Consider the following 24619-nt stretch of genomic DNA (forward strand, 5'->3'; position numbering starts at 1 on the left):
GTTAAAGACGTCGATGTGGCTCATAGACACCTTCGTGTGTTCGTTTGAAAGAAGCTGCTGAGATCCGAGCCTCCGTGGTGCTGAAGGGACAGCTCCTCCTGCTCCTCCGCTCCTCCGCTCCTCCTCCGACATCTGCAGGTAGGCAGATGTGTCGCCAGGGAGATAAAATAACGGAAATAAAAGCACTGACCTCATCTTTGGCAACAATATAATCTCATCATCTAAGAAACGGAGGGCAAGCGACGGTAGTAGCGGCATCCTTTCATCTACGGCATGCGGTGGCCTTCAGTAGGGATTCCCTGTGTTTGAATTTGGATGTCAATGAGAAAGATTCAGAAAGATACAGTTTTAGGATTAGTGAGTGGAAGCTCATTCTTTTTGTGGTTTGGTATCCTGTGATTTGCACATGTGTCGGAGCTGTTAAGAGGTTAGGAGCTCATAGAGAGAAGGAGAAGATATTCTTGGTATTCTCCATGGCCCCTAAGAGTCCCTAGACCATACTTAGCTCAGAAATGAGTTTTCTCAGCAGCAGACATACTTTCTCTTTGCTGCCATTCCTGTAAGATGTTCCATGAAAGAGCCGCCCTAAATCAAACTGTATCACTGGAAGACTTCATCTACTAATATTAAAATAAGCAACAAACACTCATTTGCTCTAGTATTTGTTATTTATCTTATGATGACCTCAGGTGTTGCATTTAAGTACCTCAAGGAAGTTTCTTCTCGACAAGCAAAATGAAACATTTAAAAATTTAGGGGGAAAATCAGTAAATTTCATTCATTTATAATATATTTTGGACTAGTGTCGCGCTTTATAATGTGTCATATTTTATTAATGTATTATGATAAGTGTGAACATCACCAGGAGATCTGATGTGTCTGTTGTTACTTCATGATTATAATGTGTCTCTTGTTCTCGAGTAAATGAATTTCCACTCCTTCTGCTAATTGTCTTCTCCATCCCCAGAAATGTTCACCAGGATGCTGAAACTCAGACTTCTTAATGCTGTAGCCCCTGCGTACTTCTTCATGGCTACAGCAGCCACCTTTGTTCTGCACTTCTGCTTCTTCATGCCGTCAATCTTCCCCAATCCAGACACGTCGCTGACGGCGTCCACAACTCTCCATACGGTCGTTTTCCTCTTCTTAATGTTCAACGCGTTGGGGAATTACGTAATGACTATTAAATATCCGGCGGAAAGTGCCAACGAGACTGTGGTCCCGGTGTGTTCGCCGCACTGCTCGGACAAAGTGGACGCACACTACCTCCTGAACGGCCGCCACTTCTGCAAGCTGTGCAGGAAGGTCATCCTCAAGAGGGATCACCACTGTTTTTTCACCGGGAACTGCATCGGCAACAAGAACATGCGCTACTTCATCATGTTCTGCATCTACACATCGTGCACGTGTCTTTACTCTCTGGTTCTCGGAGTGGCCTTTCTGACAGTGGAGTACTCCATCTCCTTTGAGAACCCGCTGACCTTCCTGACCCTTCTCCCTCTCTCCACTGGTTACTTTTTCATGGGTGAGTTTCTAAAAAAACAAACAAAAAAAAAAAACAACATTTATCAGGCCTGCTGACACATGAATGATTTACTTCTCAATGTCTCCTCGCAGGAACAATCTCAGGCTTGCAGTTGTTCCTGGTGCTGATGCTCTACGTGTGGCTGGGCATCGGCCTGGTCTGCGCAGGTTTCTGCTGCCAGCAGGTGCTGCTGGTGGCCCGGGGACAGACCTGGTGTCAGATGCAGAGAGGGGAGCTGGTGGAGAGCCGCAGCCCCTGGAGAGCCAACCTAAAGGACGTGTTCGGCACGCGCTGGATCCTCGGCCTCATCCTGCCCGTGCAGACGGTGGAGACGTGCTGCGAGGACTCAGACGCACATAAACAAGACTGAGAGCTGTGAAAAACAGAAGCTGAAACTCTGGATCCACACGGTGATTAATTTGAAATTCTAAGTGGATGCTTTAAGACGTCCATGAAATAGCTAGCCGTTAGCACACATTCCTTTAAGGATAGGAGCCATAAAAGCAATGTGAAATAAGTGCATAGTGTTAAGTGTATCATTTAAGTAGGCAATATTAAGACGTAGAAGTCATTTTGGGAAATCCAGCTGTTTTACATGCAACGCTTGCATCTGAATATAAAGACGAGTTTGCATGCCGTTGTAGCTTCGCGGTTTTGTTATTTGACGGCCTGTGCCATGCAGCGCTCTGAGATTACCAGTCAAAGTGCTTTGTTCTTCCACACTTCCTTATAGGATGCCTACGATGCGACATTCAGGAGTATTTCTATGACAGTAAGCCACTTTGATGTTAAGGGCTATCAAACAAGGAAACTACAGCGTGTATTCAGCATAAACTGCCAGCTTTGACGGTGAACTGTATGTTTTTTGTTTTTGTTTTTTACACTAATGTAACGGTTTGACAAAGGTACAGTAACATGCTCCTTTATAAGAATGGGAGGGGGAAATGTAGATCATATTATTATCCAGGGTATTATTCACCACGTGCCATAACATGCTTATAGATCACCCCAAAGATGAGGTGTTACTGCTAAAGATAGGCCACTCTGCATAATAACATTATGAATTCTTCACTGTTACGCTGTGGCTACAGCTACTGACATACTGGACTTTACGTCAAAGATGTTTTTGGGTTTCAATAAACACACTTTTTAGAGATATTTTGTCTATTCCTGTTGTACCAATAAAAGCAAATCACACCAAGTGGTCAAATTTCATCTTTAATAATGACACACTCTGAGCTGGAGAAGTGCAATAAATGACTGAGAAGAAATCAACAGTCTCACTGGGTGACTTCCTCTGAAGGAAAGATACACAAAGCCAACTTCACAATAACAGAAGAACAATTATCCAAAAAGTAACTTGTCATCCTCCTTTCAGTGCCATTTTGAGAGGGTTCAACTTCAGGAAACATCACAACAGTAGTGTTTAGTCGCTCAAATAAATAAAAGTTAACCATTTGTGCTGATGTTTTCACATAGACACTTTGTATCCGAGTGGTTAGTTTTACAAATTCAACAAAGAACAGGAACTCTTTGGAGACCCTCAGGAACATTCAACTCTCTTCCACGTGAAGCTCATAAAAGAAGCTGCTCGAGCACTGATATTAAGTACAAACATATTGAAAAGGCACAGGCATCCAGATCAACATTTCTATTCACATTATTCTATCGATGCTCATTTTGAGAAACACCTCAGTAACTTTGTGACTAAAGACCAAGAGTCCGTAATATGAAGCTAAATGTTTAGCTGTATTTTTTCGTCTTAAAGTTTCAATTATTATTACTGTACATCATATTAAAACAGTAGGAATGAAGATGGCAGCAACGGATCCCAAGGCAAGACAATTATATGGCTACAGCAATTGCTACTATGCAAGTCCACATAACCCTTTATCAACTCTTGCCAAACAAGAAAGTAACTCTATGAGTAAACTGGCAAAATAATCTTACTTTTTTTTTAAAAATTTTCTTTTTACTTTATTCACAAAGCTTTAGTCTTGGTCAAAAGCGTTGCAGTAAATAAATAATAACCGACACTAAATAATAAATCTATATATGTATACAAAAACAAAACAATGTCAAACAATGAAAAACAAGCTGTCAGTATCACACACTTCCCTACAAAAGAAGCTCATAGAGATTCATTTTCTTGAAAGCTATAGAAAAAAAAAACCCGACAAGTTGGTCTGGTCATTAAAGATGCATGATGGATGTGTATCCATCAGGTTTTCTATCTGATCTAAAAAGTAGAATGTATGCTCATATTTTCTCTACAGCAGTAACATTCACGGCCTCAATAAGGAAATTACCGCATCTGTCTCTGCATGTGCTGTAAGGCATGCGTTCATGTATTTAGGAGGTCGACACACAGAAGCTATAGCCCTATTTGCAAGTGATTCTTGCTATTTTGAAACAGCAGAGGCAAAAAAAAATATATTGTTATAGGCATGGGTTTGGAATATAAGCATGCTTTGTAGTTCCCATCTCTGAATAGTGGCTGTGCTTCAGCTTCAAACCAGCAGCTCTACTTTGCCTTCTTGCTCCGTACTTTTCGCCGCCTGATCAAAGTGTGAATTCTCGTAGTTTAGGTCAGATTGTTGCCAAAGGTTTCGTTACGTATTTCTCTTTATTCGTCTCGACTCATTCTCCTGCATTCGGATTCGAAACTGCCGTTCCACGTATTATGCCAGGACCCTCTGAGCTTTGGTGCCCCACTGCTCCTTTTCCGTGTCCTGCAGAGACAGCTGGAGTTTAGTCCACAGCTGTGGGTCTCCACTGCTCAGAGCCTCCAGCAGGAGAGCTGTTTGCTCCTGAAGCTGCTGCAGCTGTCCCTGCGTGTGCTTATTCTCCTTGATCAGCTGCTTTGTGCGCATGGTGATCCCCAGCAGGCCCGACTTGCTGAGAATGTTGTAGGTATTGCTGAAGCGTTTCAGTTTGGTGCTGTGGTCCGACAGGACGTCCTGGTAATCGTCGTCATCCATCCTGCTGCTGTCGGTCACAGTCCTGAATTCATTAGCGTAGGAAGGCAGCGAGACGCTCCTTGCTAGTGAAGATAGAGACTTGTCAGCAAGCTGCTCCTGACTCTCGGCCGACTGCGCTTGGTTGTTTGCCGCCTCGAAGTTGGCGGCTGGTTGGGCTGTCGTCGTCGTCTGCGCTGCTGGCAGCGGACTCGGGGAACTGTAGGGCCTGTGGCTGTGATGGTGCCTCCGCTGACGCTGGTCGTATCCTGACGTGCCGCTCCCCCTGACTCTCGAGGATCCCACTCGCTTGGTGGGCCTGTCGACGGGGTGCGGGGCGATCTTGGGATACGACTTGAGGATGGGCATGTAGCTTTTTGATTGTCGGGTATTTTCAGAGCCCGTCTTGGGAGAGCTGCTGCTGCTGCTGCTGCTGCTGCCATTCGGGACCATGGGTTGAAGAAGAACCACCTGTGACTGAGGCATCACTTCCAATGGTGAAGGGAAGCCCCACTGTTTCTCTGCTGGAGTCATGGAGGAAGGCTGGAGAAAAGAGAGTCTTAATGTCACACTTTAATCTAGAATTCAGACTTAAAATACAGTATTTTTTTTTTTGAAAAAAACATGAAGAGCATATTCAAAAAAAAAAGTGTTAACTTTTAAAATAAATGTCAAACATAAGCTTGGTTTATGCCCCTGCAACGTATCTACACAAGCTTACCGTGTAGCAGCTATGCCAGTGTGTGCATTTATATTTGTGCACTTTGTCAACAGAGAGTTTCTCTGTGTAGTTCAAACAATGCTGACATGAACTGAGCAGCTCATGCTGGAGTTAAAGTTAATTCATGCTGAACAACTGTGAGTTATAGGGATTTCTTGATCAGTATCGGGACCAATTCAGGCATTTTTTAACGATCGGATCAGTGCTGGGCTTCAGCCAAACCCAGTCGTTTTTAGATCTTTATTTTAGATCTGCCAAAAAACAAAACCACGTCCCTGTAGCGATAAAAAATCTTTGTCCTCTTCTGTTTTAACGGTGGCTGGCTGCCAAATAGCTAAGAGGACGGGGAACCAAAATCATGTAACTAAACATGTCTGCTGTGTGGAATAACTTTACTTTGGAAAATAGTTTTAAATTAAGCTTTATGTTTTTTTTGGCAAGTTGGTAGTAAGATATCGTTGTCCAGTATTACTAACTTGATTCGCAGCCCAAAAAAAAAAAGGGATCATGCCAAGTACATTTGGCTGCACCAAAACAACAAACACTGAACGCTGTGTTTAAAATAAGAGAAAGGTTCCTGGAGACAGAGCCAAGCGAAAAATATGAGAGAGAGTGCTACAGAGTTTTTCTTTTTTACTAAGCTAAGGTACAAGCAACGCTCTCCTTGCGAGATTAGTTTTGACAGCCCTATTTACTAAACCTAATAAAGTCGTACGATGACACTTGATCTATAATAAGAAGATATAAGATAATAAAAGCCTTTAAAAAGCCTCCAGGGGAGGAAATTTTACTTATTTAAGATAAGATCTTGACATGGATTGGCCGATTTTGAACATTAACAGATCGGTATAATGTCAGGAGGTAGAAGAAGTCAGAATATTTGTGCTTGTCCAGCCACTGAGGGACGTTGAGGAGCAAATGCATTTCAAACCAATCACAGGTGCTGTGCTCATTACATTTCAGGGGAGGTGGACACCAGACTACAGGGTAATGTACAGGGAACGCATATGTGAACGACCATATCAGCTTAAGACATCTTAGTTACACTCTTAACTCAAAGCAGGAATTGAAAATAAATGTCTGGATTAATATAATACCTAATTAAGACAAAATGAGAAAAAGAAATGTGTACATTTCAGCTGGTGACCCATCTGTAAGGGTAAGTCAAACTATCGTAACTATAATAAACCAACTCAGTGAGGAAAATTCATAGTTAATAGCAAATGCAAAACCATCATTAATTAATGAAAAGTTAATGATTTAATTATTCCAGTGTGTGCTACTGTTCAAAGTCAACAATGCAGTCAAACATACCAAGAACAGGCAAATAAGGAGATAGACACACACAATCGTATTTTACCTGCTTTAAGACAAAGTTGTTCATGATGATCATTGGAGAAAGTCCAGTGTATGAGCCTCCCATTACAGCCACCTGCGGACCAGTCGCTTCCTGGCCGACTACTGATCCATTCCTTCCCACATCTTCAGAGTCCGTCAGTTCAACCGTACTGAGGTACTCAGAACTGACATCTGAGGATGAGCGGACAAGCATACGAGTGTCATTATGTTTAGAAGAAACAGATTTACATTTCTGTTGTGTGCAGAGTGGCTGAAAATTAGTGCTATGAAAACAGTAGCAGATGTAGATAAGTATCTCTAAAGCGTTTGGAACAGGACACCATCAACCTAATGAAGAGGGCTAAACAAAATCCAGGTCAGCCCTCATGGTGTAAATAAGGGTTGTTACCAACAGGGAATAGTCTCTATAGAAAATGTGACCTAGATCTCCAGATTTGATATAGGCTGACCTTATTTACGAATTGACAGTCGCAATTACTAACCACACTCGTTATAATTCCACTCCCATTACATCCAGGGCAAGACATCCGACACAATAACAACCAAAAACTAGACGAACCCAAAACCTACAGGCTCGACACTTCAGACAGTAATGTAACAGAATCAAACCTGAGAAGCCTGAATCCCTCTCCAGGTCATGCTTGGATGTTCCAAGGTGTGGTGTCCTGGTGAACAGCGGTGTCCTGTGTCTGTCTGGTCGACTAAAACTGCTCATGTTGATCTCTTCTGGAAAACATTAGATAACAAAATCAAAACTGTTCGTCTGAATTTGGACAGAGCGACGTCCTGGAAAGCCCAAAAACTTTTAATAAACTTTTGCCTTAATTTCAGATTTCTGTAAGGTCAAATATCATCGTTGGTTGTACATGATTCAAGCAGAAATTTTATCCGTTTGCATTTCCTCTGATGTTTTTGTGTTAGGAGCTTGTTTGGTTGTGGAGGACATGTCAGATATTGTATTGGCTAATAATTAATCTATGTTTAAATAAATATAAAACTAGTGACTTCGCAGGGAAGGGTCAGCGCGTCAATGTGGTCTACTTTCCGGTAGAGACCAGACATTCAAAAGCACTAGGGAGAATAGCCCTACTAACAACACTTCACTCCTTTAATTAGTAGACCTATGTCTTAATGTTGTTTATGTGAAGACTAAACAACAGAGGTATAACATTATGACCATTGTGTAGGCCACTAAAACTGTTGCGACTCATCAGAGAATGGACATGCGACATTCGTGGGTTGAAGGGAGGGGGTTTATGTGCATCAGGTTTGCTCCAGTGCATCTCACTTGATCAGTCTGAGATCAAGTGGGTTCATTTTTTTTTTTTTTTTTTTTGAGTTGCTCCTAAACCGTTTTTGTGCGTGTGTCTGTGTCAGGCTGCATCACGCTGGGGGTGGTGGCTGCTGCCGTCGAGGAGTGTCATTGCTGTGGGGTGGAGGTGCCCGGTTTGGTTTAGGTGGGTGGTACATTTCTACGTTACATCCACAGAAATATTTAGTCCAAACGTTTCCCGGCAGAACATTGAATTGTTACAAGATGGTCAATGTTATTTACTTCTCCTTTCAGTGGTTTTAATCTTATGACTGATCGGTGTATTATACCTTGAACGGGCCATTAAACTTCTTAAAAAACACACAGTATTAGTCAGCTAATAGCTCATTCTCTCTAACAAATAGTCTGACTAAAGAGTTAGTATAAGGCTGTTCACTATGTCTCTACTTTGCATAAAGTGCGATAACAAACACAGAAGTGAGAGCAAACAATATCGTTAACCTGTAATGGGATACAGCTAATGTTATTGTTTACATACGCAACTTTGTCAACGCTAGCTGTAAACTGTTAACTACGGTTAATTTACCAAACACTGTTAATTTCATTATATTGTAAAGCTTCTGAGGTAATAAAACCTAAAATGTTACATTAGCTTTCTGCGTTAAGTAACGTTATGTTTTGTATTGATTTACCCTTACGTTGTTAGCATTATAGCTAAATTACGCTAGCTACACATAGCATTAGCTTAGCATCGGGCTGATCACGAGACTATGCACAAGCTATTTGGTTAGCTGTATGATTTTTTGCAAACCTTAACAACACGTCGTTAGTTGAGGAGGTGTATCCGTCTGCAGTCGAATCCGAGTTTGTCGCGTTTCTTTCGTTGTAGCTGCTCGCCTTTGGTAAAGCTAACGTTAACGTTATTATGACCATTGGTTGTGACTTACGTAACGAACTCTAACCCACGGCGCAGTCTCACGTGCACACGCTGACACGACCAAGAGGGCGTTTTATGTATTTATAACGACTTTCAAATGATAACATTTTCAATTATGAAGTGGATTTATTTGGTATTGAATAACACGTTATAACTCGGAAAAAATGCTGTTGTTCTCCCTTCAATTTTAATTTTACAACAAACCCAATCTATGAGTGTATATTTATTTATTTGTTATGTATTTTTTATTTAATTTTATTTTATTTATTAAATCCATCTTTAGTGGTTTTATTAGCAAGCAGATGTAAACAGAGGATATGTGAAACACAGCCGATGGGTTCAATGTCCAGGTACAGGCTGAAAGCTGCCCCCCCCCCGTGTGCACTGAGGTTACCAAGGCGACGGGCCTCTTCTTCTTCCAGGATGATGACGAATCAGGAGCTCTTGTTTTTACGGTGAGCAAATATTTAATCTCTTTCCGGTGTGTGATATGTTATAATGCACAAACAGATATCTTGTTGTCATAATTAAAAAGAACATATCATACAGAAGTTAGTTTACATTATTCTTAAGTGGGTCTACCAGTTATAATGGGATATGCCTTTGTTGATAAATCACACAAGATGACTGCACAACCATAAGAGTTTTATTACAAAATAAATATTTAAATGAAATAAAAACACTAGCATGGTCAAACTGTTGCTTTGTACATTTGCTTTGTACATTTTACATTTTCATAAATTTTCTTTGTGTAGTACATGAAAAAAAAAAAAAAAGAGAGAGAGAGGACATAAATACATAACTACCTCAATTGATCCTGTCTGCACTGCGGTGTTTCCAAAAACAGACAGAGGAAGACCCCTGTGGTGTGGGATTATGGGTGTCTTGCATCACCAGAGTGCACACAACTGTGTGCTGTTTCACTGCACAGAGCACAGACATACTTTTTTTTTTTTTTTAGAGAACTCTGAAGTCGAAAAAGAAAAGGATTGGTACTTTGCATTTTTTAGACTGCAACAGGCTTCAAAATCGCATGAATACTACTTGAGTGTATTTATTTTTATTTGTAGTTCTCATTGGGCATGCCACATCCGCTCCGTTGTCTACAGGCACACATATTCTGGTGTAATTTCAAATCAACAGATATATATAATTGGTGCATTGTTTCCTGCAGGCCTGATTATCCAGAGCTGGAGCTGCTCATTAGGAGCAAATTTGGCGTCTCAAATTTACAGGAGACTCAGCAGCGACTGACTTCCACTTGGCAGAGGGTTTGTGATAAAGTTATTTACTCATGCACAATCTTCTGAGGACATATTTATTTAACAAGTTTTCCAATAAATGACTCATTCACGTCTGATCTGACAGTAAAGCACATTCAACTCGTGTCCCATCACACAGTCTAAGTGATTACTTTCATTAACGATAGGTCGGAAATTCCAATATCCTGATAATGTGATTGATTTTGACTGACAGTGTGGCCAAATACTGATCTTACTGGTAAATTTGAGCAGGAAAGGACATACTTTAACACAGAGCCATTTTAAACACCTTAAAACAACACTAGAGGGAGACATTTCATTATTGCATGTACAAAGCAGCTGTACATTCAGTCCAACATATGCCATTACCACAAGTCAAGGCTTTTTTTTAGATAATGTTTCAACAACGGATGACAAACTTTTTAAAGGTTGCTGGTCCAAGTATATTCAGCTGTATCAATAAATATAGATTTTTTTTAACAAGTGTAACCACCTTTAAATACCAAAGAAATCGACAAATTAACATAACTGATACAGTAATACCTAGTATAAAAAGAAGTCTGTTTGGTTCTACATTGCACTGGCTCCCAGGGATGTCCATTGTATCAGGTGTGTCACAGCAGTGTTTCCACCAATCAAAACGCACTTCCTGTTGAACCTTGTCGTTACAAACGCCCTACCCGTGAAAAGGAGAGCGCGTCAGCGAATCAACCCAGCTGTTTGAGTCTCTGGCAGCAGACACAGTATTGATAGATGAGTGAGTGAGACTCTCGACGCCGTCACTGGGCTGGAAATAAATAGTGAGCCACACTGCAACAGGGACTTGGGTCGCCACTGCAGTTACCTGCGAGGGATCTGGCACCTGAAGAAACACAGATGCATCTTTAATGATGTTAAACGATAGGTAGTAGGTATATGAAGTCTTTCTCCAACGACTATCCCGTTACCTGTCACATTCTTTTGTTTTTTGTCTCTCCTTTCTCTTCCTCCCTCTTCCTTTTATCTTTTTCCTGCACAGAGAACAAAATTACCAACGAGCCTCCTTTCTCTCAGAGGGAGCATTTCTATTCTTTTCAGCAATCTAGGAGCTGGATATTATAAAACGTGCTCTTACCTTGTAATCTTCGCCACTGGTTTCCTGACTCTGAGGGGAAAAAAGGGTTTAAATAAGTTAGAAAGAATATTTGTATTGTAGATCACTGTCTCCTAGGATCACATTTGCATGCTATTAACTTCATTTAACCAAGTATGTCTTGAGGAAACTTTTTTTTTATAGTGACAGAAGTTAGGGAATAATTGTGGTTGTGTTCTCATGCTAAACAAGTAAGTGCTGGCATTTGTAATATTTGACTAAGGCCGCAATCCTTCCCAAGCCTCCCTAACATTAACACGAATACTTCACTCAATATGACTGGATTGTGTGCATTTGCAGAGCCATTGAGAGGGAAAATACAGCTAGTTTGTACTGTGTTGGCATACTTAGCAATATTTCTTGTTTTCTTACCTACATTCACATGTCTGATGCTCCTCAAATGTCATCTCAACATATTCTTGACCTGGCTCTGATGGCCTGATTTTCAACAGCTGGGGAATAAAAGTAGTTAGAAAGATCACAAGAACAAAAGATAACACTGCATACACGGAAATGGATGACACATGCGGTTAGCTAGCAGCATGAATGCCTCCGTCTTACCTGCATGGTGACGTTCGTGGTGCGAGTGGGATGGCACTCCAGGTTCTCGTCCCCGCAACAGCCGGCACACCTCACCAGGGGCACGCAGGAGGGGCTGTAGATGTGCTCCACCTCGGTCGGGTATTCCTGCACCACCTCCACCAGCTTTTCAATGGTCCGGCAGAAGCTGCGACCCCACACCTCTTGAAAATTCAACACTGTGAACGAGATCAGGAGAATGAGTGCGGGATCAGAAACATGGCGTCGGTGTAGATGCTGAGCTGCATGGGATCGGATACATCGATAACTTACTAACTAGATGAGAACACTTTTATATGGTCTCCTCTCCACTATTACAGTGGACGTTTTTGCAACTTTAGGTATGTAAATGTGCTTTTGAAGCAGCAATATCACCCTTACACGACATACGCAGAAACATAAGTCCAGTTGCAATATGCCGGTGTGTATCCTGTTTTCATTTTTAAGAACAACAGTAAAAAAAAAAAAAAAAGTTTGTCTAATGTGCAGTCCGCTTTCCTGTGGGAGTACATGTGTGAAAGTGTCCTAGTTACTTTTGGGAGACTGTGGGGGAGGAACAGGGATGACTACGGCCAAACACAGAAGGAAGAGAAAACAAACACTGGAAACATGGCCATGAACAGAACCCTGCTGGAGCTGGAGCTCGGTTGCCCCGCAGGCACCTCTGGGACCGCGGTGACCCCCCCACCCAGGGGTCACCAAATGGAGCCTCGCACCGCAACAGCTGTTTATAAAAGCAGGCCGGCTGGGAGGAGACGGCTGGGGAAGCATCTACGGCGGGGAGATGGGGCCGTGAACTGCGGCGTCGTACGGTGCAAAATCGCAGTTCACTGGGAAGTTGCTGCCCCTCGAGTGGACTGCGTGTCCTCTCCTTATCTTTTCCTGTTAAATGTCCTCCTAATCTTCTCTGTCTCAAAGCTGTGCAACTCTTTTACATTAGTTTTTCTCTTCTCTTTTAGCAAAAGCACTAATTTATAGTGATGCGGGGGAGGAAGGAGGACATGAGGGGAGAGGGGTCAGCAGTTGAGCAATGGCTGCTAGTCGGGACGTGCCATGCTATTCTCTAAATTCTGATGAAATTGGCTCATTTACATGCATATATTACAGAGGTTAGTCTGTATATTTCTCGACATATCTCTACTGAAAGGTATTTTGTCAGGACTGACATCCATCGGATTCTAATTGCAACCACACTGTAAAAACTGAGAGTAACAAAACAGCTACTGTTTTTTGAAGTAGCTTCATAAGTAACATCCTCAGCACTTAGAGAAGATTTTGAGACATGAAATCTTACCTTCCATTGTACTGTTTATGCTTGACAAGGGTAGACTCTGCAAAACAGAAAGATGCAACCATGTTATTTGTTTTGACTCCTACATATTTACCCCAACTTTACCATTAGCTTGGCAACTTTACCATTAGCAAACAAACACTGGCAACAAAGGCCCACAAAGTTACACACTATAAGGGCGACAGCTAAAACGCTGAATCAGCTGAAAAGCTGCCATGGGGCAGGACACACTTTAAAAACTAAGGCTGCAGACAGCAACTGAAAACGACCCTTGGTGTGTCAGTGCCCTGAAGCGGACGATTGTTAAAATATGTCAAAAGTTGGTAGAGGAAATACACATATTGCAACTTTTACTCATTTAAGTCATGCCAGTAAAATTTTAACGTACAGTATGTTGTATACAAATAAAACACAGTTAAAGACTAGCATCTGAAAGATCTGGTATATTAGTCCTCTGGTGGCGGAAGCTGGGACAACAGTGAAATAAACTGGACGATCATGCAGTCTTTTTGACAAGCAGTGGTCTCTCATATATCATGTTCCTCTGTGTGCCCAACTGTTTAGCTTCAAAACCTGTTTCCTGTGGTGTAAGGTTCTGCTCTCTATTTATTTTCCCATTGATGGTTTCCCCCTCTGTCTTGATTTTTTCCCATCACCCCATGATAAACAGAGCGAATTTCTCATTCGCCTGGGAAAACACAAAACCTCTGCTTGACTCCATCTCAGGAAGGGGAATCTATGTTTGATAAAATACCCTCCGGCAGAAGCGCAGGACAGGCGGCAGACAACCTGCTTCCGCAATCTCTCCTCGTCACCGGTGTTAGGTTTCAGTTTTTCTGTGACAGATGCAGGCTCGCATTTTGTGCACCGCTCTGTGCGTGTTCAACAAAAAGTTGCTGTAACAGCGAGTAGGCACACAAGGACAGACCTTCCCAAAACACGGCAATAAAAACTGTTGCGTTTTACACCATCTGTCCGGCTCTAAAATGCATCCTCTTCCTGTTATGAACCAAAATTAGTTTGAGGATGAGGATAGAATCTGTCAGCACACTGCTTCACTCAGCTGTTTTTTTCCCCTAAACAATGTGATTTAACAGGAATGTCCTGATTTGATGATGATGCATTCACACTTACACAAACATTTCAGGGGTTCCAGTGATACTGTCACTGAGATAATTGTCTGGCAGGTCTGTATTTGGAACTGATCTGTCTCCTCTGCTGCAAAACATATCACATTGAAAAAAAAAAAAAAAAAATGAAATACACAAGAGTTTCCTGTCAACCACTTGGGTTGAGTCCTCCCTGTGTTAGGGGAACTGTTGAGGAAGCTCCCGCTTTTTCAAAGTGTTTGGTCATCTGACCTGTTCTTCTGGCAGCGGAGTCGTTCTATAGAGTCACGTTCACTGAGCTGTGTCGCTGCACAAAACCACAGCGGGATATAAGCTCCGCTTGCAGGGTATTCTTTATGCACAGCATGGGAAAGTCACAGTTCACTTTAAGTTATTGTTAAAACTCACTGCCAGCCTCTGAGAAATTGATTATCTTTTCTTCTCTACAGCAATGCCAGACTTATAAAATAAATCCTTTCCCAGTATTAATTGGCATGAGATCTGCCTGTCCCCTGTTCTCCTCTGTGGGTCTTGATGCGGTTTAGTGGAGGCTGCTCCTGCATCACAAGGGCTTTTTGGCTCTGGCTTCGCTCGCTGTTCAGAATGCGGTGAGGTGGGGAGGATTTTCTGACCTCCACCATGGGTTAAGGCCTTGACATGACAGGGAAACATCTTTGGCAGCTCCTGTGGTCGAGGACAGAGGAGTGAGCTGCCTAAAAGGAGCTGCCAGATTATGAAAGCCTGCATGAGGATCCTCACGTAGACCTTCTTTCTTCCTTGTGCACTTAGAGTGTTGGCTATGTGATTAATTGTGACTGGAGGCTCTTGTGGTCGGGGGAAGACTGTTTTACATCAGTAAGTGTGAATAAACCTGACTAATAAATCCCAGACACAAAGATGGCTTTCTGAGTAATCCCCAGTGTTTCTTTCACATCATTCCCCGACGACCTCTTTCAGGGAGTTTTACTTGTCCTTAGTGAAAGCCTAACATTGCTGCGTGTCATTTTCACTTATTGTTTTCATAATGCCAGTGGCAAAGCCTTTGAGACTAAGTAAGATTAAGGGCTATATAAATAAAGTGGACTTGACCCGACTATAAATTCATCTACTTGCATGTACGACATCTGCTATTTGGAAAAAAAAAAAGAAGAAAACTCTTGATTTTCTGCATGTTTTCTAGATTAAAGATTAGAACACACAAACAAAGACTGACTGAAATATGACAATGCGGAAAAAAAAAACAAGCACAAGCTGCCAAGGGGTGTGAAACAATATGTCAAGAAAAATGAACACGTGCCTCTTTTACATTTAATCAGAACAAACTATAGGGTGCATTAAGATTAATATTTGAAGAGGGAGCAGGTACGGGTGCATGAGGTGGTGCTGGAGTTAAATAGATGACCAACTAAGGTATTTCACTGACCTACAATATGTGTACATTTGTAGGTCGCAGAACAAAAGACATGAATCTAACAACTGCGGCTGCTGTCAAAGAATTAAAAGGCCTGTGATAATCTGGCGACCTATCCACCCTGGATAGGGGTGTCCCTCTCGATGGACAAGCATTTATAGAAAATGAGAATGAGTAAGAAAATGTGACTGAACGGACCTTAAAAGGGAAATATTTCATTTGTGCTTTACTGTAATCGACAACTGTCAGTTGTGCTTGAATATGTGACCGCAAAATTATTACTAAGTGTCAAATCTTTTCAGTTCTATCCATGCTCCGGGAGGACGTATGCAGAGAAAGAATTCTCATTGCATAATTAACAGGGTGGATATGTAATCCACCCCTCTGGTCACTGTCCCATAGCTGTAAAATTTGTTCTCAGTTCTTGACATCTGGTTCACATTGTGCTATAAAGAAGAGCACACCTCTCTGCTGCCTTCCTTTCATCCTTTTTGCAGAGAGTCAGCTGGAGCAACTGAGTATAGATAGAAATGTGTACATTGCTTACAACAGAAATGGTGACATTGACTACTCCATGTGTTTGATTTTAAATTCCCTCCAAGCCGCTAGTCTGCTGAGGCCTAAGAGTTCCCCCTCTGGGTCAGTTCAGAGAACCTGTTGTGTCCCTGGGCTCCCGCCGTCAGGCCACAGAGGCCCCCAGGCCTCATTACTCTCCAGTCCCACACAGCTGAACTGCGTCATCTTTAACCTCGCTGCTTATTCCATCTGTCATAGGAAGGGCAGCATGCGTAGGGAGCAAAACTAAAACATGATGGGGTCCCAGCATTATGGTCCGAAATTTTTGAGGGTCAAGCGGGGGAGGAGGTGATGGGTAGCTTAACAGCAGGTACCATGGCCGTTTGCCAAAATGCTCTGGATACCAGCCAGTACAGTGCACAGTGTACTTTACGGAAAAGACGGAGAAGACCAAGAAAGAAAGTATTGCAAATTAATGGTTTTGGCCAGTTACACAATAGAAATGCGCTTGGGTGGCTGAAGTGGAAAGTTATACAAAACCGTAAAATCTAGGTTCCACTTCTCTATTGGATTGCAAAACAACAACTGGAAGGGTGAGGCATATTTTGTTTCCCAGTATTCTGAAATGGCTTTATGAAGAAGCCAATAAATCATCACCCGACACTTTCATTTCAATCCTGGGAGTGAAAGCCTAAATTATTAACTATTAAATTATTAACATTCCACATAAATATCAAGATTTTCATTAATATATTGTTGACATTTCCTTAGGCAATGGTGGCGTACAGAGCTTGCTCATTTACAGTAAGATAGACGTGTTATTTCATACTCTGCCGGGTGCTTTGGGGCCATACTTCTTGTACTGACAATGCAAACTAGTTTCATTTACACTGTCAAAACAGAGCCAGGCAGATATGCATTTCACAACATGCTATGTGTTTTCACCACCATAATTTCAATGCATCAAAGCCAAACACGTCCTGTAGTTACCAGCTGGAACATTTTAGGCAAATCTACAGCAGCTCTCTGCACAGGATGCTGCAGGAGCTTCATATTTCGTGCAGTTTCGCTGTTGATTCCGTGACCTCTTGGGTTATGGAGGTAAGACGGGGATTGTTTTGAATAATAGCAGAAAATTGCAATCGTATACATCGGTCTAATCAGCTGGCTCGCATGTCTGATCAGGTGTACGACTCAGATGCAGCTGTTTTACAAGTGGACTGAGTTGCAGGAAATCGGCATTCGGCTCTATAGACTTTGTCAAATAACGATTCAAGCTTGAATGGATGAAACCTTCTTTTGAGCTCTATTAAAGCAACAGTGTCACTAAACAGTCCATGGACGAGATTTGGGATTGCGATGTGCTGATCTCTGCCAATGGGTTTGGCTGTTGCTCAGAGTTTTGTGCGTCTGGGTATTCATAAAAGAAGGAGGAATTATGTCTTGGATTTGTACCGACCGAAGCTTGACTCACCAGACCACACAGATGGCAAAAGCACTAAAGCAGAGCAAGGGAATACAAACACAGAGACAGCTCGACAAGTGGGAAACCGAGCTCCACTGATCTCCATCCATCCCTCATTGCAAACCAGATACCACATCATCAACACCATGACCACGACATTAATTCTTGGGCCTCTCACGGAGCCTTTAGGTCACTGTATGTATTTTCCGCTACTACAAAAGAAAGCCCGGTTCTGTTTTCTATATGCGGGACAGGTGAACCTACAGTGACAGCGGTGCCATTACGGGACTGACAGTATCCAGCTGGGTCTCCAGGGTGGTCAAATCAGGGCTCGTGATCACAGGCCACTGACAAAATGCCGACGGTCTCCATCAGAGCATGTGGTAAATGTGGCACAACAACTTCCCACGTAATCTGGATGAATGGAGCCTTTGAAACGCAGAGTTACCACAGGATACTGACACACTGATCCAGATTTAAGCGCACTGCGCGCATAAACACGCAGCTCACACAGTTAAAAACTGCAGCCTTTGAGAGATACAGTGTCTGAAAGCAAATTCGAGGAGTCGTATGAGATGTAACAATGCTGCGGTACTGAAGGAGGCTTCGCTCTTGAGGGTGCCAGCTATAGACTGGATATAAAAAATGGACAAAGCCACAGCAATGTCCATTTTAGGTTTGCGGGCTACATTTTTGAAGCCTCAAGTCTGGCATTTGACCACTGAGATCCTGTGTTTTGGTTTGAGGAGTGAAGGGTGGACCTGACTCCTCAGGACAGCTTGTCAATCAAACCACACTTCCCTAAACATACCACTCTATGTACCTATTTATTTTCAGCTGCCCTGAGTAGCTTACGGACAGTTGCACTTAAAGAAACTTATGATGACGTGGGGCTGGATTCTGTCTCATATGTGCAGTCTGTGGCTCCGGCCCAACTTAACCCCTGGTAAAATCTTGTCTATTAATTCGCCATAATGACCACTCATCTTTCCAGATCGGGAATCAAAACTCCAAGAAATCGTCTCGACACAACAGTGTGCCACATATGCAAACCTTCTCCTCAAGCAAGTTTATTGGGTGCATAAATTTGAGGAATGGTTGCAATTGTCTAATCTAACTCATTTTCCAAAATGTAGATTTGAAATTACTCTCCATGTTTGAGAGTCCTTTGGTGGAGCTTTTTTCTTGCCGACAGTGAGTTTGGTCATTTTAAAAACAACCATGTCGTCTTGGAGTAGTTAGTTTTTTTTTTGTTTTTTTTTTTTTTTTTTTTTTTAAAAAAGAAAGATCTGCAAAACGGGGTCAGTTTGTAAAGGCCCATATAAATTTTGATTTAGATAAACACTATTTCCTCGGTATAAGTCCATTAATGCATGCACAAATGTCTCCCCAAAGATATACACACAAACACACACAACCGCTGTGTAAACGGTGCACCCTGTCCGCAAACATTACACACACACGCACACATACACACGCACACACACACAAACACGCACACGACACAGGTCTTGAGATAACGTTGACCGGTGGTAATTGTGGTCTCTATTACAGTAAACGTTGTTCTGTAAACCACAGTAAATTACATCCAGATGGGAGATTAAAGCTCGCTGAGCAGACGGCTGCCCCGAGCACCGCTCCTCCTCCTCCTCCTCCTCCTCCTCCTCCTCCTCCGCAGGAGGAAAGAGAAATCCATATTTCCTGATTGCGATTGCGGCTCTCCCCTGGGCTGGGACATTACAACCAGAGAGAAATACCACAACAAGGCAAATAGGAGCCCTATCAGTCAGCAGGTCACTATGGAATCACATGCAGACATCTGAAACTAGAAGGATGTGCATCCCGACGACACGAGCAGCCCTTTGACTCTGAGAAACTGAAACCCACAGCTGATGTTTAATGTCAAACTTTGAGGAAGACTCACGCTGAAACTCCATCACAACAAATGGAAGCATGACATCTGACTTGGATAAAAAAAAACAAAGAAAAACAATCAAGCAGATGGTTGTTCTAAAGTATTGTTTTGCTGCTTGTGACGACGTGAAGGAAACACCTGTGTAACGCCATGTCCTCACAGATAATCCAGTGCTCTCTGCTCAGCATCATCAAAAACATGCTTGGCTGGTAAGGACATGACCGTGGCATGTCCCATTTCTGGCTTCCGTGGTTTAGGAATTTCGCAAAACCAGTGCGGCTTACAGTCCTTATGGTTTGCTGATTTTCTTAACACAACAGAAATATTTCACGGAGGGCTCCAGCTTGACTTGAAGTTCTGAATTACGCAACTATCCATGAGTTATTTTCCCTGGCAGCGCTGACAGGCGCAGTCAAATCTGGTTGCGTCCATACAAGACCTCACTAGCATTTTCCGAGCACGATGACAGTAAAAGAAAGGTATTGTTTAGGAAGGATTCCAGCTTAGAGAAATTACTCAAATGAGCAGGAGGCGACAGGTGCTGCGTGAAAGGCAACAACACAAGGCAACACACTGGCTGTGGCGCAAAACATGCCCACACAGTGTAACTGCGCGAGATTTATGCACAAAGGAAGTACCAATGATGCAGTGAATAGGAAGACATATAGTGTCAAGAAATGTGTGAACACTTCCTGCTCCATCAGACGGCTTTTAGTAACAGGGTGACCAAGAGGACACTATTGTTCAGAGGGGAAACGCAGGTGCTTCCATTCTCAGTCACTGCCTACAAATGTGACCAGGTCATTGAATCATAAACAGAACGCACATATGAGTGTGAAGCTCAGCTGGGGTTCAGGTTTACGATGCTTTAATTAGACAAAAATGTTACACGCCTACTGACTGTGATATTTAATGCTTTCATCATGGTGCATCGCTTGTGTACTCAAGTGACGCCCTTCGATCTTTATTCTAACATCATTTCCACCTATTACAAATTACAGCTTGACAAAGTAAGAGCAGCAATAGTTAAATCTGCACTGGACAGCAACAAAAAGAAAAATGCTAAGTTGTAGTACACAAGTGGTTCCCAGCAGTGGGAGGTGCTCGAGTAGGTTAAGGCACCAGTTGTGTAACAGTAATGTTGAGCTGCAGCAGTGGACCTAAGTTGTAATTAATATCCCCTCTCTCTTTCACAATTTTCCCTTTCTGTTGCCCTCTTACTGCTCAATGTGGAGAAACACCAACAGAACAGAGGCGTTTGTCTCACCAGTCTTTCCTCCTTCACAGTAACTTAATCGTTACATCTCTTCTGGCTCCATAACGTTGGTCATACACGCTGCTGTTACATGCATAGCTGATGACGGGACATATGGCGACAGGCACTCCTTCTTCACACACCAACGTTGAACTTCGATGTAAATCTCTTGTTGTAGAGCACAGCTGAAGTTAACCCCGCCCTCCATCAGACGAGTTTTATTGCAGACATGAATGACTGCATGAGTCACGAGGCCGCTGTCAGCACCTCCAGCTGCGGCGGTTAAAAGAAATGATCAAACCGAGGCTCATGTGTATGGGCAGAAAAACCTTGAGAAGTACGTGTAAAAATAAACCAGAGGACTAGGAAGGAGCTGCCCGTTTGGGGTGTTGTTATTGATTGTGTAAGGTCTTTGGTCTTTAGCAGGAAAAGAAAACAAACCTTTTTAGATACAGCAGATCTTTCAGCGCAAATTAGGTGACTGCCGAGTTAAAGGGTGATCCGGACCTCAGATCCTCTCAGACGGTGTGTGATCTGACAGATTGGATGTTGAATCCCAGAGCCTTGCTGTTTACATTTGCCATCGTCTTCAAGGCAGCGGGGGGGCATTTAACCTGCTACAATGCAGAGGCCCCTGGATTTTGTCACTCATGTTTTGACTAAGCAGGCCATGAGCTGATTATGAGGATTAGAGGAAATGTGGTGATCCCATGCTGCTCCCACTCACTCTCAACTTAGCAACAGCTGCAAAGTCTCTGGTTTGAGAATCTGGTGGGATGTGGGGCTTTTTTTTTTTTTTACAACTTTGAGAGCCTGACTGGGTTGGCGAATAATACAATTCCATATGTAGCCTACAGACTGGCAGAAGGGGTCGATTCAACAGGCACCAGCAGTGTATGAAGTGTGACAGTGGCAGTGAAAGGACAAGAGAATGGCCCGGTTTTTTGCATTAAACATGAGAGCCACCAGAGAAAAGTGCCAGCTCCCGGCCACCTTGGGGGGAAATCAGAGACTGGGATGGTTCCAGAGCCCGAGCGTTAGATGGCACAAGTCCCACTGTCCGATGGCACATCCTCGTACAAGTATTTCTGGCACAACGCGGGCCTTTGAATGAGTCCTCACTCCAGTTTCAACTTTTCCTTGTTCTGGCCGATTTTCATTAAGGGACTCAAAGGCAATGCCAGGCAACAGAGAACAGACCAGCTTTGTGCTCACCCACTGTTGCCTGACAGCGATATGACCGGCCTGAAATTAAGTTTCAATTGATTTCTACACACATACACTGGTTCATCTTCATCATTAAAATTCTTGCACGCACCCATTAAATATGCAGCTACGGACAAACAAGACAAGAAGGCAAAGCTATGGATAAAAATAATCCGGTTTTACACCGTCCACCGTCCCCGCTCCCCACTCAGACCAAACCAGGATCTGCTACTCTACTGCAAAGCTGGACAAAAAGCATAGACATTACCGTTCAAATGTTTATTGAAGATTCCCCATTTAGAGAATGTCTCACCAACATGGCAATCAGAGCTTTTGATGGAGATCTCAAGTGAAAAAAAAAGAATAGATCTCATCATACAAGAGTGAAAATAATCCATGTCTGTGAAGGAGCCCTTTAACCTATGTAATTATGAGCTTAGTGCGCTTTGCCAAATATAACAGTGAGTCACTTTGCATCATGTGCTCCACAGAGAGAGTGATGCAGTTTGTCACGTTTCATCTTATGAATGAAGTGAGCTCAATGACGCTCATTCAAAGCGGTATGAATGTGTCAAAGAACAACGGATCACTTCTACTGGTGTCTGATGACTCCACGTTTTTTTTTCTCCCTCCTGTGCGTGTTTGGACACGCAATCAATGGTGGACACATCTGACTATTTTAGACTGCTTTTTTGTTTGAGTATGTGAAACTAGTAATCTGAGTCTGATCTTGCGCTGAACCCCAGAGAAACCACTCCTCTCCTTTTCTTTTTCCGTGCGTAAAGTTTCGCCGCGTACGTAACTTCTTACCTGTGCAGGTGAGAACAGCAGATAAAGCGCCACCACGATCTCGATGACAAAACCGAGTTTCATTTCGGGATGTCTGCTTCCGGAGAGAGGGTGACGGACGTGCACGACAAAACGAAATCCAAGTCCGCGAGCCGCTCAGAAAATAATGACGGAGAGGATGCTGAGCGGGAATTTCCAAGTCATCTGCTCCCGGTTTAATGCTGAGGCTGTGAGGAGTCACGTAGCTCCGCCGCGTGTAACCTGATGAAGTTGTACTTATTAATGAATAAGGCCCCGGGGCGAAGTGGAGGTGGTGAGGCAATAAAAGAAAGCTGCCAGAATACGAAAGAGTTTTTTTTTTTTTTTTTTTTTTTTTTTTTTAAACGCTCAGCGCACTTGTAAAAATTCAAAGCTTCAAAAGACTTCAAATAGTGGCAGCCAGTTTAGACAACGCATATCTAGTGGAAATAAAATAATAATTATATATAAAAAAATAAAAAATAAAAACAAGTCCAAAATCTTCACGTGAGGCTCCTCTTCAGAGACACGCATAAAGTTGCGCGGAGAGTTTCAGTTTTCGGTCCTGCTCTGAGCTCCGGTCGGCAGAAAGAAACACTTGCGTCTAATTGTCCAGCACTACCTTTTCACGGGCTGACCATTTAAATCTCCTCCCCTTCGCTGTCTTCCTCTCTGCTCTTCTCCCCACAGGGCTCCCTGATGGGATTTTACAGCCGCTTTCGGCTGCAGCAAATACTGATAATTTATGTGATGCTGTAAATGGCTATCATTGCGCTTGTGCCACTGCTGCGGATGCTTTATTTGTGGACTCTAGACTATACAGCACAGGTGATTTACACCGCAAAGTATACACAGACGGGCAGAGAAACGTCTTCTGAGAACTTGGGACACTCTGAGAGAGTTATTCAGGCAAGGTAAACATTTAGAGATCTTTTTCACTGGTGACACGGGCGGTGCTGGCTCCAGAGAGTTTCCTCTGAGGCTTTAGTTGAGTTTGCAGAGACAGAAAGAGAGATTCCAATGCTGTTGACACATAGACTTACTCTCCAGTGTGGGGCTTCTGTGTTTGCAGAAACCCTGGAACGAAAGGATTCCTTGTGGGCTTCCACACATTCCTTCAACACTGCTGAAAAGCTGCATTGCCCTTTGCTATTGAACAGACCACACTCAGGAGTGTGCTGTTTCTAAACATCGCAGACACTTGAACACCACCGCCCCATTACCAGCTCTGCCAGGGCATCAGTAAGTGCTAACAATCAGACATGATGAAAGACATTTCCTCTAATTATGCCCGGCGACGTATCGGTTGTCTTTTTCTTAAACTGTATCTCTACATGGCGCTGATGGATGCTCTTTGAAATCCGGGGAGAGGACAGAATGGAAGCAAAGATTCTTCTGGGAACCGAACTCTGCAATTATTTTGTCTCGCTGCTTTCCTATGCGCAGCCATTGTCTGGTTAGTGAAAGTTTTTCCAACAATGTCAGTTTGCTTTTTCTGACTGTCTAATTATCCGTCATAGTGCAGTGACATTGCAGGGACAGATGAAGCAAACATGGCCCCGGAGCCGTTTTGTCCCTCTTAAGTTGTGAAATTGTTGCCTCCACTTTTAGAAAAGGGGGTTATGTAACGCCGTAATGATACAGTGCAAGTGAGCTTCAAGTTTTGCTTTCAAGATATTTTTAATAGAGGAGCAAGAGACCGTTGCATCTCCTCACTGCTTCGCCAGCCGCGCAGACTTTGTTTGCTCATGCGACAGAGACAAACTCTCGCCACTCTCTCGCCATCTGCTCAGTGATCTATCTGTGTTGGTGAGGTTGCACCAGCTGATAGGGCCTAATAAGATCACTCAGATCGTTTGCACTATAAATACAGGCTGATAAGACACGCAAGCCTGGTCT

The 24619-nt window shown here is 42.9% G+C and overlaps 3 protein-coding genes across 4 annotated transcripts; 1 reads left to right on the forward strand and 2 right to left on the reverse strand.

Moving 5' to 3' along the window:
- zdhhc22 (zinc finger DHHC-type palmitoyltransferase 22) lies at positions 1-2683 on the forward strand. The gene is made up of 3 exons (XM_047610803.1): positions 1-138; positions 968-1525; positions 1618-2683. Exons 2-3 carry the CDS (start codon positions 970-972, stop codon positions 1893-1895), a joined length of 834 nt encoding a protein of 277 aa, XP_047466759.1. The 5' UTR covers positions 1-138; positions 968-969; the 3' UTR covers positions 1896-2683.
- A 47-nt stretch (positions 2684-2730) lies between these two features.
- Positions 2731-8832, reverse strand: cipca (CLOCK-interacting pacemaker a). 2 transcript variants are annotated; one of them, XM_047610802.1, is made up of 4 exons: positions 8647-8832; positions 7172-7285; positions 6564-6733; positions 2731-5025 (listed from the first exon to the last, which is right to left on the reverse strand). In XM_047610802.1, exons 2-4 carry the CDS (start codon positions 7275-7277, stop codon positions 4207-4209), a joined length of 1095 nt encoding a protein of 364 aa, XP_047466758.1. In that variant the 5' UTR covers positions 7278-7285; positions 8647-8832; the 3' UTR covers positions 2731-4206. The 2 variants fall into 2 exon arrangements, with proteins under 2 accessions (XP_047466758.1, XP_047466757.1); XM_047610801.1 differs by having other exon boundaries at positions 7172-7288; positions 8647-8831.
- Positions 8833-9396: 564 nt separating this feature from the next.
- Positions 9397-23355, reverse strand: pgfb (placental growth factor b). The gene is made up of 7 exons (XM_047610804.1): positions 22724-23355; positions 13040-13076; positions 11728-11924; positions 11539-11618; positions 11149-11178; positions 10982-11044; positions 9397-10896 (listed from the first exon to the last, which is right to left on the reverse strand). The coding sequence occupies exons 1-7, from the start codon at positions 22784-22786 to the stop codon at positions 10875-10877; spliced, it is 492 nt and encodes a 163-aa protein (XP_047466760.1). The 5' UTR covers positions 22787-23355; the 3' UTR covers positions 9397-10874.
- Positions 23356-24619: the final 1264 nt, after the last annotated feature.

This window comes from Mugil cephalus, chromosome 17 (genome assembly GCF_022458985.1).
Source record: "Mugil cephalus isolate CIBA_MC_2020 chromosome 17, CIBA_Mcephalus_1.1, whole genome shotgun sequence".
NCBI classification, from domain to species: domain Eukaryota; kingdom Metazoa; phylum Chordata; class Actinopteri; order Mugiliformes; family Mugilidae; genus Mugil; species Mugil cephalus.